The 20742-nt window shown below is 43.7% G+C and overlaps 1 protein-coding gene across 1 annotated transcript in view; it reads right to left on the reverse strand.

The window, feature by feature from the left end:
- Window positions 1–14716: 14716 nt before the first annotated feature.
- The window catches only part of LOC145360632 (ras-related protein Rab-8B), a 123107-nt gene continuing 117081 nt past the window's right edge, over window positions 14717–20742 (reverse strand). The window contains exons 7-8 of the mRNA XM_080215980.1: window positions 19003–19053; window positions 14717–17593 (exon numbers count right to left, since the gene is read on the reverse strand). Coding sequence (XP_080072106.1) covers window positions 17498–17593; window positions 19003–19053 — 147 coding nt within the window. The 3' untranslated portion in view covers window positions 14717–17497. The remainder of the gene's footprint in view (window positions 17594–19002; window positions 19054–20742) is intronic.

Here is a 20742-nt window from a genome sequence, read left to right on the forward strand (position 1 = left end):
AACAAACTATGTACAACATAAGAACATAAGAAATAGGAGCAGGAGTCGGCCATCTAGCCCTTCGAGCCTGCCCCACCATTCAATAAGATCATGGCTGATCTGAAGTGGATCAGTTCCACTTTCCCGCTTTCTCCCCATAACCCTTAATTCCCTTGTCTGTCAGAAACCTATCTACCCGTGACTTAAATATATTCAGCGAGGCAGCCTCCACCACTTCAACGGGCAGAGAATTCCAGAGATTCACCACCCTTTGAGTGAAGAAGTTGCTCCTCAACTCCAATCTAAACTGCACCCCCCCTTATCTTGAGGCTGTGCCCTCTAGTCCTGAGGGCAAGAGCAAGGCACTGGCAGAGGGGCATTATCATCAATAATGGAGAAGACTTAATAATGGAGAAGAATAGTGGAGAAGACTTGCATACAATATGGAGAGTTTGCCAGCAAATCGTACTTCCCTGTTAGAGGGACGTACACAGCAAGCAGAGGCAACTATTGTGCAGTTAAGTACGCAGAGACAGGAAGGAAAGTGAAGATTTCCAGTGAGATGGAGGTCCAGTGGGGATGTCATTGAACTCCTGATCCAAGGACCAAAAGGTGATACTTTTGGGTGTTGGGTGAAAATGCCACTAGGATGTTACCTGGGATGGAGTATTTCATTCATGATGGGAACTTGGATAGGTTTGCTTTATTTTCATTGGAGAGTGAAGATTGAGAAGTGTAGATGCTCAAGATTGTAAAGGATATGGATAGAATGGATAGGGAGCAGCTCTCCCCCTTAGTTGCAGGTCAGTCACGAGGGGAAGGAGCTTCAGGCTGAGGGGCAGGAGGTTTTGGGGGATGTGGGGAATAGGGTGGTGGTGGTGATCTGCCTGGGAGAGTGGGAGGTAGTATACCGATGGACACATTGCTCTCCATAATGCATTCAGCATTACTTACATAGACCCACATATTAAACACCTGATGTTTTCAAATGTTAAATTGTTTTACTCAGAGGGTGGTGACAATCTGCCTGGGAGGGTGGTAGAGGTGGGTTGCCTAACATCCTTTGAAAAGTACCTGGATGGGCACTTAGCATGTCATAACATTCAGGGCTACAGGCTGGTAAATGGGATGAGGTTAGGTGCTCAGGTGTTTCTCACGCGATTCACATTGCACAGTGCAATTCTCTGATTCTGTGGTATCTGGTGGACACGAAGCTCACTGACATTTGGTCTTGTGTCTAAAATAATTGGAGGTCAGAGGAACAATAGTGATTTGAAAGTACATGAGTCCAGATTTGACCGAACAGATGCTGTTCTGTTCTGTGTCAATCAAATAAGGTGCCTCCAATTTAAGATGTGTAAGAGAAACAAAACTTCCGCACTCACTCAGCTTTGTAATTCCCCACCACAAACAGACAGAATTTATTCAAGCATATATAGGGAGGGTGCAACTTCAGTGAATTCTGAAGTCAACGCTGATGTTTAAATGAAACCTACATTTATTAATACCTGCCTTGCGTGTACACAGACATATTTTAAATCTCGATCTGACAACATAGATAGGTTTTATATGGCAAATCTTGCAGTCATAAATTTAACCTTGTCCATATCACAGAGACTTCTAATATATCTTAGTACCGCAGTCATCTCCTTCTGTCCGACTTTTCGTTATCACTGAAAAGCAAGGTCAGGGTGATTGGAATTCTGCTGAATTTAAGATACTAACATTCCTATCAGAGGTGAAGTTGGCTTTCTATAGGCAAGGAACTTTATCCATAATCATGTTAGAATTGTCCTATTGATCATTAATTTTCAAACATCATTACACAATCATATTCAAATCTGAAACATTGTTATTTCCAGTCGCTCACTCTCAATGCTGCCTCTTCTTTTTTACTATGTTGGCCTAGCCCAGGGTGATCAACTCAAAAGTTCTGACTGTTCCCTTTACCTTCTACACCATGGGAATTGGCCAGGTATCCAGTTGAGGTTTCTAAAGGTATGCTATCAGATAATCTGTATTAAATTAACTTTTATGACATCAACCATTAAATCTGTCATGTAGTATGCTGTTCCAATATGGAAAAGTTAGACACATTATGTATGTAATCAATATGATTTGGATTATGACCAGGATATAGGAGAGAATGTGAATCCATGAGTGTATTTGTATGTTTGAAGGTCAGTTGCACTTCGCAACTGTGTCAATTTGATCGTTATTGTACAGGAAGGCACAGGCCTGTTTCTCAATTGTGTAATACGCATTATATGCTTTCAGCTCGGTTTTGAACCATTGTTCATGTGGCAAATCTGATTTAACCCTTTGTCAAAATGTCCATTAAAATTTTCTGTACAGTTGTAGATCAACTATCCTCTCTCTTGTATAATTCTGTTTATTCCACCTCCCCTATCATTGCATGTACTAATGAGTTGAAATAGATTAATGGAACAACATAGAACAATACAGTACAGGCCCCTCAGCCCTCAATGTTGTGCCGAGCTATGTCCGAACCCAAGATCAAGCTATCCCACTCCCTATCATTCTGGAGTGCTCCATGTGCCTATCCAATAACCACTTGAAAGTTCCTAAAGTGTCCGACTCCACTATCACAGCAGGTAGTCCATTCCACCCCCCCAACCACGCTCTGAGTAAAGAATCTACCTCAGATATCCCTCCTATATCACCCACCATGGACCTTATAGTTATGCCCCCTAGTAACAGCTACATCCACCCGAGGAAATAGTCTCTGAACATCCACTCTGTCTATCCCCCTCATCATCTTATAAACCTAAATTAAGTCTCCTCTCATCCTCCTCCACTCTAAAGAGAAAAGCCCCAGCTCCCTCAACCATCCCTCATAAGACCTACCCTCCAAACCAGGCAGCATCCTGGTAAATCTCCTCTGCACTCTCTCCAATGCTTCCACATCCTTCTTATAATGAGATGACTACAACTGCACACAATATTCCAAATGTGGTCTCACCAAGGTCCTGTATAGTTGCAGCATAACCCCACGGCTCTTAAACTCAAACCCCCTGTTAATAAATGCTAACATCGTGGGCCGAAGGGCCTGTTCTGCGCTGTAATGTTCTAACACACTATAACCCTTCTTCACAGCGCTATCCACTTGAGTGACAACCTTCAAAAGATCTGTGGATATGAACCCCAAGATCTCTGTTCCTCCACATTCCACAGAACCCTGCCGTTGACCCTGTAATCTGCATTCAAGTCTGTCCTACCAAATTGAATCACCTCGCACTTGTCCGGGTTAAACTACATCTGCCACTTTTGGACCCAGCTCTGCATCCTATCAATGTCTCCTTGCAGCCTGCAAGAGCCCTCCACCTCATCCACTAATCCACCAATCTTGATGTCATCAGCAAATTTACTAACCCACCCTCCAGCCCCCTCTTCCAAGTCATTGATAAATCTAAAATACAAACATGCAAGAATTGCAATAATCAATTCCAATTGCGTGTCTTAAGACTTAGTGGCTTTTAATAATCAGATACTCATTTGTAGCTGTGTCAGCAATAGATTCGCATAGCAAATACTTTTCTAGCTTTAACATCCCAGCATGTAGATTAACTGTTCTGAACATATCTGACAATTCAGAAATTAATTCCCAATTCAGTTAAATATAAATATTTCTTCAGATGTTAATTGATATGAATTAGTTCTCTGGTAGTTTGTAAAGGGGTGGTGTATATGTTCTCAGGTGGGCATCCTTATTCAACACTCATCTTTTATGTTAATTTAAGAAGAACACAGTCTGGAACTCATTTTTTTAGTTAACCATCTTTCCTCTTGAAATTTTTCTTCAGCGTACAAACTCAGGAATTTCCTTTCTGGTCGTGCAAATTGTGTCAGGAATAAACCTTTAAAACTGACAACTAAAATGAATTCTGTCAGGATTTCTGTAATTAAAAACTCAAGGCAAGGGTAATTCTGAGAAATATAATCCCAAAACAATGGTAACATAAATCAGTAAACATAGTTTACGAATGTAAATCAACAAGACTCATTGGCCAACGAGGGTCGTGTGAGGGCTGCTCTTGGAAGTTGCTTCGAGAGTTGCCTTGTGCTTCACATCGTTAGTGTACGCTTAAACTGGACCAACTGACGGGCAACACGACAGCTCAGTGACTATCACTGTTTGCTGTGCAGATTCAGGGACCTGGGTCGGATCTCCGGCTTGGATCAATGTCTGTGGGAGTTTGCACATTCTCCCCGTGCTTGCGTGGGTTTTCTCCGGGTGCCCCGGTTTTCTCCCACACTCCAAAAACGTGCTTTTAGGCTGATTGGCTTCAATAAATTGTCCCTAAATTGGATCTCCCTCAATCTGGCGCACACATAATTCCCTAAATTTGCACCCCCTTTATTGTGGAGTCCACTAAATGTAGACAGTTGTAGGTAGGAGGAGGATTGGAATGAGGCACTCACGTTGTTAAAAATGGGCGGTGCGGGCTTGTAGGGCTGAAGGGCCTGTTTCCTGAGCTGTGCTGTTCTTTGTTCTTTGATCCTCACAAGTCATGTATTTCACCATTAACTTGCAGCTATAGCTTATTGAAGAAGCAGAACACTACGGACTCACAGTGCCTTTACTAACATTAAATGAGCAGGATCCTCCGTTGTCCTTCATTATAACTAAACGTGTTCAAATGCCTGATTTTAGAGACATCACCCACTACAGTGGTGTCGTCAGCAAACTTGAAAATTGAGGTGGAGTGGAATTTGGCAATACAGTTGTTGTAGTGTCTGCATGGTCTCCCCAATGTACCATGCTTCGGGACATCCTTTCCTGCAGTGTATCAGGTAGATAACGTTGGCCGAGTTACAAGAGTATGTACCGTGTACCTGGTGGATGGTGTTCTCACGTGAGATGATGACATCTGTGTCAATGTTCTGGCATGTTTTGCAGAGGTTGCTGTGACAGGATTGTGTGGTGTTGCGGTCACTGTTCTCCTGAAGGCTGGGTAGTTTGCTGCGGACAGTGGTCTGTTTAAGGTTGTGCAGTTGTTTGAAGGCAAGAAGTGAGGGTGAGGGGATGGCCCTGGCGAGATGTTCATCTTCATCAATGATATGTTGAAGACTCCGGAGAAGATGTCATAGCTTCTCCACTCCGGGGAAGTACTGGATGACGAAGGGTACTCTGTCCACCGTGTCCTGCGTTTGTCTTCTGAGGAGTTCGATGTGGTTTTTTGGCTGTGGCGCATTGGAACTGTCGATTGATGAGTCGAGCGCCATATCCTGTTCTTATGAGGGCATCTTTCAGCGTCTGGAGGTGTCTGTCATGATCCTCCTCATCTGAGCAAATCCTGTGTATACGGAGGGTTTGTCCATAGGGAATGGCTTCTTTAACATGTTTAGGGCGGAAACTGGAGAAGTGGAGCATTGTGAGGTTATCCGTGGGCTTGCGGTACAGTGAGGTGCTGAGGTGACCGTCCTTAATGGAGATGCGTGTGTCCAAGAATGCAACTGATTCTGGGGAACAGTCCATGCGAATCTGATGGTGGGGTGGAACTTGTTGATATCATCATATGTGACTGTTCACCATGAGTCCAAAGGAAGAAAACGTCATCGATGTATCTGGTGTATAGCATCGGTTGAAGGTCCTGTGCAGTGAAGAAGTATTGTTTGAATCTGTGCATGAAGATGTTGGCATATTGAGGTGCGAATTTGGTCCCCATGGCTGTTCCGGGTGTCTGGATGAAGAACTGGTTGTTGAAGGTGAAGACATTGTGGTCCAGGCTGAAGCAGATGAGTTTAAAATTGCATCTGGAAACTGGCAGTTGTCGGAGTTGAGTACGAGGCAGTTGTAGCAATGCCATCATCGTGGGGGATGCTGGCGTAAAGTGGCGAGACATCCATTGTGACAAGGAGTGTCCCTGGTTCAACTGCTCCATGTGTGCTGAGTTTCCGTGCAGACGCTACAACAACAGATTAATGAACATCGGCTCGACGATCATCAGGCAAGACTGTTCCCTTCCTGTTGGTGAACACTTCAGTGGTCACAGGCAAATGGCGTCTGATCTTCGGGTAAGCATTCTCCAAGGCGGCCTTCACAACACACGACAGCGCAGAGTCGCTGAGCAAAGACTGATAGCCAAGTTCCGCACACGAGGACGGCCTCAACCAGGATCTTGGGTTCATGTCGCACTATCTGTAACCCCCGTGACTTGCCTGGGTTTGCAAAACCTCACTCACTGTCCTGTCTGGAGACAATACACATCTCTTTAACCTGTGCTCAATGCTCCTTCCACTCACATTGTCAGCCTCTTTAAGACTTGAACAGCAGGTTAGGTGTAAAGATTCGTATTCTAATCAGTAATCTGTAAACTGTCTGTGCTTTATATGCTCTGTGTGAGGCCAGAACTCTCCATTCACCTGACGAAGGGGGTAACCCTGAAAGCTTGTGAGTTTACTATCAAATAAATCAGTTGGACTTAAACCTGGTGTTGTCAGACTTCTTACTGTGTTTACCCCAGTCCAACGCCGGCATCTCCACATCATGATCCGATATTCCAGGGATGAAGGTGTGAACTCTCTAACCTCATGCTCAAAACAGAAATAGAATGCATTGAGATCATTTCCCTTGCAATTCCTTATAGTTCCTCAGACCTCCTAGAATTTTCTAAACCCCTTTTCCGTGACTAATCCAAACGCTTCCGCATCTCCATTCACCGCTGGAACTATGGAGACCATCCTACATCTCTCTTGCCATTCCTCTCCTTTATTCCTAACACTCATCCCAAACTTTCAATACAGTCCCTATTGAAAGTACCATCAGGTGGAAAAGGCTTCTCCTTATCCTATGTGTACTTCACCCATTCCAGGACGTGGCTCGTGTTTCCTGGCCCATGATGCACATTACATATATACACTGTGTGTTCCCCTTGGGGGGCAGGGGGGAGCTCATGTACCTTCCCTAATGAATTTCTCATGATCAAAGAGGCGATGTGTTCTAACTTGCCAGCTGGCATGGGACATGGGTACACATAGACAGGCAAAGACAACAACAAAAACAGTTAAGACCAACAAGAAAACTGTTAAGGCACTTAGGATTCTAGCAGAGTGAAATCATCTGGTCCAGAGCACCATCATGTGGCAGAAAAGGGTATTCATGATGTGGAAATGCTGACATTAGATTGGGGTAATCACAAGTCTCTCAACACCAGGTTAAAGTCCAACAGGTTTATTTCGTAGCAAAAGCCACTAGCTTTCGGAGCGCTGCCCCTTCGTCAGGTGAGTGGGAGTTCTGTTCACAAACGGGGCATATAAAGACACAAATTCAATTTACAAAATAACAATCGGAATGCGAATCTTTACAGATAATCAAGTCTTAAAAGGTACAGACAATGTGAGTGGAGAGAGGGTTAAGCACAGGTTAAAGAGATGTGTATTGTCTCCAGACAGGACAGTAAGTGAGGTTTTGCAAGCCCAGGCAAGTCCTGGGGGTTACAGATAGTGTGACATGAACCCAAGATCCCGGTTGAGGCCATCCTCATGTGCGGAACTTGGCTATCAGTCTCTGCTCAGCGACTCTGTGCTGTTGTGTGTCGTGAAGGCCGCCTTGGAGAATGCTTACATGAAGATCAGAGGCCGAATGCCCGTGACCGCTGAAGTGTTCGCCAACAGGAAGGGAACAGTCTTGCCTGGTGATTGTCGAGCGGTGTTCATTTACCCGCTGTCATAGTGTCTGCATGGTCTCCCTAGCGTACCATGCTTCAGGACATCCTTTCCTGCAGCGTATCAGGTAGACAACGTAACCCCCATGACTTGCCTGGGCTTGCAAAATCTCACTAACTGTCCTGTCTGCAGACAATACACATCTCTTTAACTTGTGCTTAACGCTCTCTCCACTCACATTGTCTGTACCTTTAAGACTTGATAAGCTGTAAAGACTCGCATTCCATTATTTTGTAAATTCAGTTTGTGTCTTTATGTGCCCTGTTTGTGAACAGAACTCCCACTCACCTGACGAAGGGGCAGTGCTCCGAAAGATAGTCGCTTTTTCTATGAAATAAACCTGTTGGACTTTAACCTGGTGTTGTGAGACTTCCTACAGAAAAGGGTATAGCAACACGAAGAAAAAAAGCAGAGAAACTGGAGTGCAATTTTGGACAATTTGGAATTTAATTAAGCAATCAAACTGTGATCATGGTAACAAAGAAACATACTCAGGGGGACTTGAATCCCAGCAAAACCGTTCCTATACAGGGAGTCCAACCCTTAGGGCACTACCCCCCAAACCTTTATGCTGTACGCTGCGCACCTTGGTAATCTTTAACAGGATAGTGTGTGCATTCCCCAGTCAAGATGTCTCGATGCCCAAAACCAGGAAGCTGTGGTCTCTGAGCCGTTGGTCAATGAGGCCCCACACTTTCTTCCCGTGTAGAGACTCCAGGGGTACCTCCAAAAACTCGGAGATCCTAGGTACCTTAGGCACTCTTAATCGACTCGAGTATAAACAGCATGAGATACCATGCGTAATCCAATGCAAGGTCTTTAATGACTTGTGTACAGGGAGAACCACACTGCAGCAGTCCTGAAAATGTTTCTAACGTTACAGAAAAACTACTTAACAATTAGTCAGTTACAGCAAATCAGAAACAAGCAATTTTTCTAATCCTTCATTTACATACATATTCACCAATTAAATCCTGACTTTCCACCCTCTTTCATGCGATGAAAAATTGACTTCTGCCAATCCTTCATTTGCATAACGTATCCCCACATATATTAGAGCCCTGATGAATGATATGAATGTAGCTGAGGAGGTCACTGGGGTGAAGGGGTGTAAAATAGAAAGTATTGTAGTTGATACAGAGGATGTGTTGGATATTCTAGAAGGGTTGAAAATAGATAAGTCCCCTGGTCCTGACGGGATTTACCCTAGGATTCTATGGGAGGCAAGAGAGGTGATTGCAGAGCCACTGGCTCTGATCTTCAGGTCATCGTTGGTCTCTGGTATAGTACCGGATGATTGGAGGACAGCGAATGTTGTCCCATTGTTTAAGAAGGGGAGCAGAGACTTCCCTGGGAATTATAGACCAGTGAGTCTTACTTCTGTAGTGGGCAAGGTTTTAGAAAGAATTATTAGGGATAGGATTTATAGTTATTTGGAGAGTAATGAATTGATTAGAGATAGTCAGCATGGTTTTGTAGCGGGAAGGTCGTGCCTTACTAACCTTATTGAGTTTTTTGAGAAGGTGACCAAAGAGGTGGATAGGGGTAAGGCAGAAGATGTGGTATATATGGATTTTAGTAAGGCGTTTGATAAGGTTCACCATGGTATGCTTCTGCAGAAAATGCAGATGTATGGGATTGGTGGTAATTTAGGTACTTGGATCAGGAATTGGTTAGCAGATAGGAGACAGAGGGTGGTGGTTGATGGTAATTATTCATCATGGAGTTCGGTTACGAGTGGTGTGCCTCAGGGATCTGTTTTGGGGCCACTGCTGTTCGTAATCTTTATTAATGATCTGGATGAGGGTATAGTTGGGTGGATTAGTAAGTTTGCTGATGACACCAAAGTCGGAGGTGTGGTAGATTGTGAGGAAGGGTGTCGAAGTTTGCAGGGTGACTTGGACAGGTTGCAGAGCTGGGCCGCGAGGTGGCGGATGGAGTTTAATGCGGAGAAGTGTGAGGTAATCCATTTCGGTAGGAATAACAGATGTGTTGAGTATAGGGCTAACGGGAGGACTTTGAATAGAGTGGAGGAGCAGAGGGATCTAGGTGTATGTGTACATAGATCCCTGAAAGTTGGGAATCAAGTAGATAAGGTTGTTAAGAAGGCATACGGTGTCTTGGCGTTTATTGGTAGGGGGATTGAATTTAGGAGTCGCAGCGTCATGTTGCAACTGTACACAACTCTGGTGCGGCCGCACTTGGAGTACTGTGTGCAGTTCTGGTCCCCACATTACAGGAAGGATGTGGAGGCTTTGGAGAGGGTGCAGAGGAGGTTTACCAGGATGTTGCCTGGTATGCAGGGGAGGTCCTATGAGGAGAGACTGAGGGATTTGGGGTTGTTTTCACTGGAAAGAAGGCGGCTAAGAGGGGATCTTATAGAAACATATAAGATGATTAGAGGTTTAGATAGGGTGGATGGTGATAGCCTGTTTCCTCGGATGGAGAAATCTAGCACGAGGGGGCATGGCTTTAAATTAAGGGGGGGTAGTTATAGGACGGATGTCAGGGGTAGGTTCTTTACCCAGAGGGTGGTGAGGGACTGGAATGCCCTGCCTGCTGCAGTTGTAAATGCGCCTAGTTTGGGGGCGTTTAAGAGATTGGTGGATAGGTTTATGGACGAAAAAGGAGTGGTTTAGATTAGTGGGTCAATGTTTTTTTTTAAAAATAAGACTGGTCGGCGCAACATTGTGGGCCGAAGGGCCTGTTCCGCGCTGTAATGTTCTATGTTCTATGTTCTATGATGAAGGCTTATAGTGTGTTAGCGCTTATTAACAGGGGGTTTGCGTTTAAGAGCTGTGGGGTTATGCTGCAACTATACCAGACCTTGGTGAGACCACATTTGGAATATTGTGTGCAGTTCTGGTCACCTCACTATAAGAAGGATGTGGAAGCACTGGAGAGAGTGCAGAGGAGATTTACCAGGATGCTGCCTGGTTTGGAGGGCAGGTCTTATGAGGAAAGGTTGAGGGAGCTGGGGCTTTTCTCTTTAGAGCGGAGGAGGATGAGAGGCAACTTTAGTTTACAAACATCATCTTATAAACGATGTTTATAAGATGATGAGGGGGATAGATGGTCTCTGCATGTCCACTCTATTTCCTTGGATGGTTGTAGCTGTTACTAGGGGTCATAACTATAAGGTTCGTGGTGGGAGATTATAGGAGGGATGTCCAAGGTAGATTCTTCACTCAGAGTGGTTGGGGTGTGGAATACACTGCCTGCTGTGATAGTGGAGTCGGACACTTTAGGAACTTTCAAGCGGTTATTGGATAGGCACATGGAGCACTCCAGAATGATAGGGAAGTGGGATAGCTTGATCTTGGGTTCAGACATAGCTCAGCACAACATTGAGGGCTGAAGGGCCTGTTCTGTGCTGTACCGTTCTATGTTTTACATCTCGCCTTCGGTATTTGTTATTGAAAACTCTGGTCTTGCTCACCCTCTGGTGAAGGTTGAAAAGTATGCTAATCTTCACTGACTCCTTTGACGGTCTCCAAACTGATAAGCATTTTCCACTACCTGTTACAGAGAAGGCATGAAACTTTAATTCGGACAGTCCAGCTTCTGCACAGTTTAGCTCCCAAGCAATCAAACGTCAGTCTGAGCATTTTAACTTCCACAGCTGATGCCCGGAGAAGCCGCCTGGAACCCGGCCACCAGCTGCGAATTGAGCCCTTAGCCTTATACCCAATCACCAGCTGCAAATTCACTCATTATCCCCACGATCACCTCTCAGAAACAGTCACAACCAACACACCACATCGTCTATGGCACCCCTCAGACTGGACACGGCTTCAAATCACACTGTTAAGTGTGCATTAAGACCCTAACTTAACACCATCACTGGCCTTATTATGAAAGCTCATACCTGGGGAAGACACATGCAACCTGTCCGCTGACTGCACATTCCCTTCTCCCTTTCCTCATAGCTGCTGCTCAATAGCACTCACAATGTACACCCCAGGCGCTTTGGGGCACCCCTTGGATTGGACACGGCTTCAAATCACACCATTAGGTGTGCATTAAGCCCCCTCACCTAACACCATCACTGCCCTAATCTGAAAGCAGATGCCGGGCAAGGCACCAGCCGCAAATTCCATCCATCCCCAATGCTCGCTGCTCAATAGCGCTCACAACTGACACACCAGGATACCTCCGGCACCGCTCGGACTAGACATGGCTTCAAATCACACCATTAAGCATGGATTAAGCCCTTAGCCTAACACCAAAGTGCATACCTCGATGAGTTAAGCATTTTGAGTAAATTCACACTTGTTTCCAAAGTTTCTCTCAATGCCATTGAGTCTTTCTCAGCAAGAAGCTGATATAATGCAAAGTCCAACTTAGAGAGGAATCAACAGAGGAACTCCAAAAGATTCCGAAAGCCATAAACCTGGCTGTATTTTTGAGAGTGACCGAATTCTAATATAATTTTTTTGGGTTAATGAATGATTATTATATTTATTTGAACAGCATTCCATTAGAATTTTATTTTATTTGGTATGTTACCTGTTTAGTTAAAGTTCCCTGTTAGTTGTCTCTGTCTGATCCTGCCCCTGCTTTCTAAATTTTCTGTTATAAAGTCCTTGATAATGGATTGGAGAATTTTCCCCATAACCGATATTAGGTTTACTGGTCAATGCCCTGTTTTATCTCTACCTCCCTTTTTGAGTATTGCAGTGGCATTCGCTACCCTCTAATCTGCAGGGACTGTTCCAAAGTCTATAGAATCCTGGAAGATGACCACCAATGTATCCACATTTCTCGAGCCACTTGCTCAAGTACTCTGGGACGTAGATTATCAGACCCTGGGGATTAATCCACCTTCAATCCCATCAACTTTCCCAGAACCATTTCTCTACTGTTATTGATCTCTGTCAGTTCTTACCCCTCACCTAAATCTTTCATTCTCCAACATTTCTGGTATCTAATTTGTGTCTTTGAACCACAGAACGCTACAGCACAGAAACAGGCCTTTTGGCCCTTCTTGTCTGCGCTGACCCATTTTTCTGCCTAGTCCCACTGACCTGCACCTGGACCATATCCGTCCACACCACTCATCCATGTACCAGTCCAAGTTTTTCTTAAATATTAAAAAAATGAGCCCACGTTTGTGAAGACAGAATGAAAGTATATTTTCAGTTGCTCAGCCTGTTCTTTGTCCCCTCCTATACATTCCCTCATTTCTGCCTAAAGGGGACCTACATTTGTCTTCACCAATCTCTTTTTCTTCATGTATCTATAGAAATTCTTAGTGTCAGTCTTTATGCTCCCTGCAAACTTATGTTCATGCTTGTATTTTCCCCTGCTTAATCAATCCCTTGGTTCTTCTTTGCTAAATTCTAAACTGCTCCCAATCCTCAGACTTATTTTTCTTGGTCAATGTTCATGCTTCTTCCTTGGATTGGATACTATCTCTAACTTCCTTTGTAAGCCATAGATTGGCTTATAATGTAAGCAAAATATTGCAGATACTGTAAATCTGAAAGACAAACAGAAAATGCTGAAAGAATTTAGCAGGTCTAGGTGCATCTGTGGAGAGAGGATCAGAGTTAACATCTCTTCTTCAGAGCTATGTATAGTTTTGATCTCCATTTTTAAACAAGGATATAATTGCAGTAGAAACATTGCAGAGATGGTTCATTCACCTGATTCCTGAGATGAAGGGTCCATCAAATGAAAGGTTGGGCCTGTATCCACTGGAGAATGAGAGATGATTTTATTAAAGCATAGGAACTTGAGGAAACTTGACATGGTTGATGTTAAAGGTTGTTTCTTCTTATGGGAGAAGAAATAGAAATAGGGCACAGTTTAAAAATATGGCATCTCCAATTTAAAACAGGTGAGAATTTGTTTTTTTTTAGGAAGTCCATAAGCCTGTGAAATTCACTTGTTCAGATAGCAGTGCAAGTTGGGCCATTGAACATTTTAATGGCCAAATTAGTTTTACTTCTTGGTTAATGCTGGGTTAGATTGGCTCCCTGGTCAATCAAGAATCTATGGGCCTGAAAGTAGAGACCACATTCAGTTCAGTAATGATCTTCTCAAATGGGAGAGCAGACTCAAGGGGCTGAATGGCCTACTCCTGCTCCTAATCTGTATATCTGCATTCATGTGTTTTGATGATGCAACCACCCACAGCAGCAGTGTTGGGGTCTCCTCTTTCTGGAATTGAGGATTCCACCTCCCACATTCAATCCAGTTGACTAGTGCTAACCTGAAAACGCCATATTTCATGCACTTTTGCCCTCACTCCTTCCCCTCCTGGAATAGGGCTCCCCTCATCTTTACTATCCACCTCACTATCTTCAGTTTATAACAGATTATTTCCTGCCATTTCTGTCACTCCAGTATGATACCACCAGCAAACTTATCTTCCCAGCCAATGACAGCGCAATTGAAGCCAAGAATGTGTAAGAGGTTTTTTTATTTATTCGTGGAACATTTGTGTCACTGACTGACCATCATTTATTGCCCATCCATAGTTGTCCTTGAATTGAGTCGCTTGCTAGGCCATTTCAGAGGGCAGTTGCGAGTTATTGTGGCTCTGGAGTCACATGTAGGCCACACCAGGTAAGGACGGCAGATTTCCTTTCCTGAAGGTCATTAGTGAATCAGATGGATTTTTTCCAACAATGGTTTCATGGTCATCAGTAGATTCTGAAATCAAATTCCACCTTCTGCTATGGTGGGATTCAAACTTGGGTCCTCAGCACATGAGCCTGAGTTTCTGGATTAATAGTCTAGTGTTAGTACCATTAGGCTGTTGTGAGATAGATTTACCTTTGCTTAACAAAAACTCTAAGGGCAGTGGAACTGGAGGAGTGCCAAGTACAGTTAAGATGTAGATCAACTGAGATACAACAGAATAGCCTCTCTTGTTTCTTATTCCTGAACTGATGATGCACATAGCAGGAGTCAAGTTTCTAGAAGTCACTTCGATAGATCCATCTGACGGATGGAAACATCAGGAGCAGTATTCCAAAACCATTCCCTCCAAAAGGCAGCAGCCTGACCATAACATGACTGTCAACCAAAGACAACAGTGTTCATTTTGCCATTTAATCTTTATTTCAGACTCATTATAAAAAAAGTCCACACGGAATAATAAAACCCATCAAGTTTACTTAACAGAACATCAGTACATGTGAATTATTCCGATTCAAATGTTAAAACACTTGTCATAGGAACCCATCCCATTCATTTAGCTGCAACAACTTACAATACTGGTAGGGACTTGCAAATATGCTTACAGATGCTTAATTCAAAAAAAACATTTAAAATTTCTGAAGCTCTTTTTCTTATGGGGGCAAGAAAGAAGAAAGGGGTGTGTTATGATTTATCTTAATATAATACAATGCACTAAAATAATGATGGTCCCTGTTAAGTGTCTTTAGCAGACCATTTATAAGGCCATAGAAAAACATTACATTGTTATCTCTGTCTAGAAGTGAACAGCTTTATGCAACATGATACCATCATGAGCACAAATCATATGCGCTGAATTATCACAAACTTACTTGTGCCACACGCTGCATTTCACAGGACCAAGATTAAAAATAAAACACTGAAGTAGTTTATTAAGAATTAACAATAATAAAGTGCAGCCCTGAAAACAGTAATACTGCTGCAAATATGCATTTTCTTCTATAGTTAAGTCTCTTGTAAACCATACACAATGATCCTTTTGTGAAATAAAGTTACTTCAGTAAAATCCACAGGGAATAGTCTTTCTTTACGATAATTAGTATCTGTACTGCAAGCCAACCCCCAGTTTTGCAGTCTTACTGTTACAGTGTTGTGAATAAGTTCACAATAAGAAAGCATTATTATCAATGCAAATCGTTTCTTTTAGAAACCTCACTCTTGCCATGCGGAAAGTGAACTTCCTACGGCCTTCTGCGATGTATTTACAATTTAGCATAGCTACATTTAAGAAAATAGCAAACATTTTATACATCATAGCATTTACTCCAGCGTACTGCTGGGTCAAGAAGCACATCTGATTTAGTTGTTACAGGCTGGAGAAAGTTGTACTCGGAGTTGGGGATGTGTGTGTACATATGTGTGTGTGTATATAGGTGTGTGTGTACATGTGTTTGTGTATATGTGTACATGTGTGTGTGTACATACACACACACTAACACACACATCCTTACAGCAAAGGATTCCCAGTAAATACTTGCTAATCAAATGAAGTAATATCTAAGACACCTGAGATGCAACTGAAATTTGACATGTGCTCTTGACAATAGCCAGTTTGTTTATTTTAAAAAATTAAATAAAAAAATTAGTCCAATGTTATTAAACACACTTTGAAATTGTAGAAGGCGATCCCAAGCATGCTGCTGCAGTTTGACAGATGTAAAAAGCATGCCTCAGATACGCTGCTACCACCACACAATGCGCAAAGCTATGGTTTGAAAGAAGCAGTCAGCACTCTAACGCACCAGCAGTTAGTGCACACAGGCCATGGTGCTGTAAGAGAAAGCCGCTTGAATCTGATTACGCAGTTTACAATGCATCAGATGAGGCGGAGGCAGTTAGTGTCTGGTAGCAAGAGGCAGTTAAAAGTGAAAATGCAACATATAAAGGGGCTGTCCATAAAGTAAATATGTATACCAGTAGGAGGATGAGATTTCAGATGTCCTGCACAGGGGTGAGGAGAGGCTGATCAAGGTGACATGGGGCAGTCACTTAAGGGGAGTTTGAAAGAGGGATTGGTAATCAGAGTCAGTCTGGGATAACCAGAGGCACCTCACTCACAATTAATACTCACAACCAGTCACAAATCATTTATACTCCTGTTGCTGTCTTTAAAATGATCTTCCTTCCTTAACCTCCATCCTACTCCTCCAAAATTCATTCTCACATTATTTAAATGTTTCGCTGTTCTTAATTCCACTGCTGTGTCTCTGAAAGTACGGATCCCTGGCCAACGGACAAGCCCATAAGCATCCTGTGGCACTGTAAATGTGAGAGCCCTAGACAGCTAGTCAGGCTATTTAGCCACAGGGACCATCATACTGAACCTTAACTTGTCTTAAATCTTGGCTGATCTCCCATTGACTAAGGGATACTGACTGAGTCCCACTGTGGCACTCTTGCAATTGGCTGAGTGGTTACCTAGGGTAGGTGGCACAGCAAAAGGAAAGTTTCACTAAAACAATCAAGTCAGCAGTCAGCTGACCAATTTTTACCTCAGAGTGTTTGATAAAATAAAGAACTGTCTAGAGATCCCACAGTAGTCCAGGACCGCATGTGCTATTACTTATAATATCCATTTTCTGCTCCGGTTAAGTCAAACCCTGTTACCCAAAATAAAACAACATGGGATTCAAATCTATTTGGGTTTGGTGAAGTACAGAGAGGGGAGGGATGAAGAGGGATCAAAAGTGAAAGTAATTTTGGGGTACTTCTGGAAAGCGATACAAGTGGCCAACAAGTTTTTGGGAGGGACAGCAGGAAAGTAATTCCTGGCATACATAATTTACAGATGGCTCCAGACACAGACAACAGTTTTCACAACAGGCAATTCAGGTTAAAATTGACACAAATTATTCCTGCATTTCCAATTTCCATTTTCATCACTGATGATGATGAATGGGAGGGGGAAGAGGGAGGGGAAGAGGGGGAGGAGAGGGGGTGGGGGAGGGGAGAGAAGAACACTCGAGTGTGTACCTGCACAGCCCGCTCAGTAAGACCAATGGGTCACCTGCAAACAGCGAGCTCTCAGCAGCAGAAGGTGGAATTTATTTCAGAGGCTGATCAACACTGCTTTCAGAGAAGCAAAAAAAAGGTTGCTGCAGAGTCTGTCATTATAAGTCCGTCAAAGCAACGTACATCGGAAGAAGCTGCTTTTCTTTGATTGATTCTTTGCGGTGATTTTAACTTGCCCACTGCTTCCTTGAGGACTGTTTTCATTCTAACAACAGAGAAATGCATAGGCATAAATATATTGAAGCAAGTTATTAACACATGAAGATAGGATTAGTAGAGTGCACATCAAGAATAATCTTGACTGGACTTGTGCAATCACCTTATTACATTGTTTATTTCCAAGTCCTGCACTTTCCCCAAGTTCTCCAAGACAAAATTAAGTTAAAGTTAAATTATTTTGATTAGAAAATGTGCACTGTTCAGATTACACCAATGCCCATTTGTCATCAGCGTGGGTAGGAAATGAAACCAATAACTTGGGGAATGAAAACTAGAATCATTGGGGCAACCTGAAGCTAGCGGATATTCAGATTTCAGCAATTCCAGTATGCCTGCTCAGGTACACTTTAAGAGAATTTAGCATGGCCAACGCACCTAACCAGCAAGTCTTTCCGACCGTGGGAGGAAACTGAAGCACCCGGAGGAAACCCACGCAAACACGAAAGAACATGCAGACTCCAGACAGTGACCCAAGCCAGGAATCGAACCTAGGTCCCTGGCACTGTGAGGCAGCAGTGTTAACCACTGTGCCACCCTATAAGTAGGCAGCTCACAAATTAACTAATAATGAAGGAGGAAACCAATGAAGTGTAATCGCACAGAAAGATTACTATCGATGGTTTGTAAGCTCATCTGGGGCCAATGCAAACGCACATGAGGACACTGTTCAGCTCACTGTTCACATGAACAAGTCAACCTTCTTGGAGAACTGAAAATGGGACTTAAATCAACCACCAGCTTATGTTCACACTCCAGCACCGAAGGAAGCCAGAGAAAAGTCTGGAGACCTTCATTTGTGGCAGGACATGTAATAGAATCAGGAAAGATGGAGGAAAAACCATGAAGAACATATAAAGTTTAGACAAAAACTTACCAGATGATTGTTATTTACAGGCACAAAATGAAGAGTCATTGAGTTTTACAGGACAAAAAGAGGCTCTTCAGCGCGTTGTGTCTGTGCCAGCCAAACGTTATCTATTCTCATCATATTTTCCAGATCTTGGTCCATAACCATGACTTTTCAACTGCTCATCTAAGTGCCTCTAAATATTATGAGGGTTCCCGTTTCTACCACTCTTTCGGGTAGATTGGTGGGTTCATATTCCCACCACTCTAAGTGAAAATGTTATTTTTCAAATCCCCTTTGAATCTCCTGCTCCAGACCTTAAATCTATGTCTCCTCGTAACTAACCCCTCTATTAAGGGGACACATTTTTTCCTATCTACCCTATGTCCCTCATACTTTTGTACACTTCAATCAGGTTCCCCACCCCAGCCTTTTCTGCTCCAACAACCTCAGCCTCTCTTCAGCTGACACACAGCCAATTCTCAAACTGCATCTGGAAACCAAGCTCTAAAAATTTTAAGACTGCTGCTTTAGAAATATTTACATACCATTTTCCTGTTCAGCTTTGTCATGATATCTCGTGCAAGTGTGATAAATGCCTGCAAAGAAAAAGATGAATCATTAATATGTGTGTACTGCTGTTCAATGTGCCTGTTACTCAGGCAATGGAGTCAGGGTACTTCATACCACAGCCCAAAAAAAAGACAAGCTATGGTTTCCTGACTGTTCATCAGGTTATTGTGCTGTGAACTATATACTTTTCCCACTCAGTTAAATCCAGAAACAGTACAAGTAAATGTTTTCCCCAAAATCAAGATCTCACCGTGAAAGCTGCATTCTGCCTGCAGGTGATAAGGGTCAAAATGGTTAATTTCACAGTTTTCTCCACGTGATTTTACAGAAAGTGTTCAAATTGTTGTGCAAGGTGTTAACTCCAGAAGCTTGGGATCCACCAACATAACAGCGATATTTCTTTACAAGCTTAGTTTCTTCCTCAAAAATAAAACAAGTTTCCTGGACAGAAAACTTTTGACTGAAGTGTTCAGAACATACGAACAATTCAAAGGCACATTTAGAATTATTTTCATGCCCACCCTGTGCCTCAAAGTTAGAAGCAGTTGTCAGGGTGATTCTCCCACCTCGCCACGCGAGTTTTCTAGCGCAGCGAAGTCTGGGCATGCGTGCGATTTGCATTCCATTCCCGTTGCACGCGTATCTCCTGACACCAGATTCCCAGCGCCATCGGATCCGCACTGGAAACTGACGGGAACACCCGGTAAGTAATTTACATCTATTTTTAATGTCATTTTGATGTAATGAACAGCCCTGGGACTGAATTCTCCAGGCCTACTAGCCTCTACCCCCCAGAGTGTTTCACTCCAGCTGAGTTTACAGCTTTCTGGGAAATATCAGGACAACCTCTCTGGAGTGAAGAGTGGGGGGTGGGATGGGGTGGGGGGGGGAGAATCAGGGCCTCCTGCAGGATTGGATGGGGATGATGCCCACTAGGCATGGGCACAGTGCCAGCCTGGCCCCCAACATGCCCAAGGGTTAAAGTGCCCATGCCCAGGACGCATTTTGGTACCACCCAAAAGGGGCAGGGCTTAGGGGACAGTGGGGGTGGGGGATCCCACTGCCACGCGGGAGGGGGATCAATACTCCACTCGGGAGGGGGCAGGAAAGAGGCCAATGATCAGTGGGAGGGGGTTAAGGTCAGCGCAACAATCGGGCCTTGTGGAGTGGGCAGCACTGTGGGGTTCCCAGGCTGGTTACCTATTGAGTCAGCATAGGTTAGAGGGTTTAGTGGGTAAAATACGTAGGGAATTGGGAGTAGGGCCTGGGTGGGATTTTGGTCAGTTCAGACTCGATGGGCTGAATGGCCTCTTTCTGTACTGTTCTCTTGACCAGAAACCGAATTGGACTAAGCATATAAATACTCTGGCTAAAGAGATCAGGGGCCAGGAATCGCAGGGCGTGCAACTCACCTCCTGGGGCAGCAAGGTGACACAGCACCAAGGACCTTGGTTCAATTCCTGGCTTGGGTCATTGCCTGTGTGGAGTCTGAATGTTCTCCCCATCTATCTGGGTTTCCTCCACGGTCCAAAGATGTGTGTGTTAGGTGCTAAATTGCCCCTTAGTGTCAGGGGGACTAGCTAGGGTAAATATGTGGTTACAAAGATAGGGCCTGGGCGGGATTGTGGTTGGTGCAGACTCGATGGGCCAATGGCCTTCTTCTGTAATGTTGGATTCTATGATGCAAGTCAGGAATGTGATGGAATACTGTCCAG

Source organism: Carcharhinus amblyrhynchos, chromosome 32 (genome assembly GCF_965287045.1).
Source record: "Carcharhinus amblyrhynchos chromosome 32, sCarAmb.v2.hapA, whole genome shotgun sequence".
Taxonomy (NCBI): domain Eukaryota; kingdom Metazoa; phylum Chordata; class Chondrichthyes; order Carcharhiniformes; family Carcharhinidae; genus Carcharhinus; species Carcharhinus amblyrhynchos.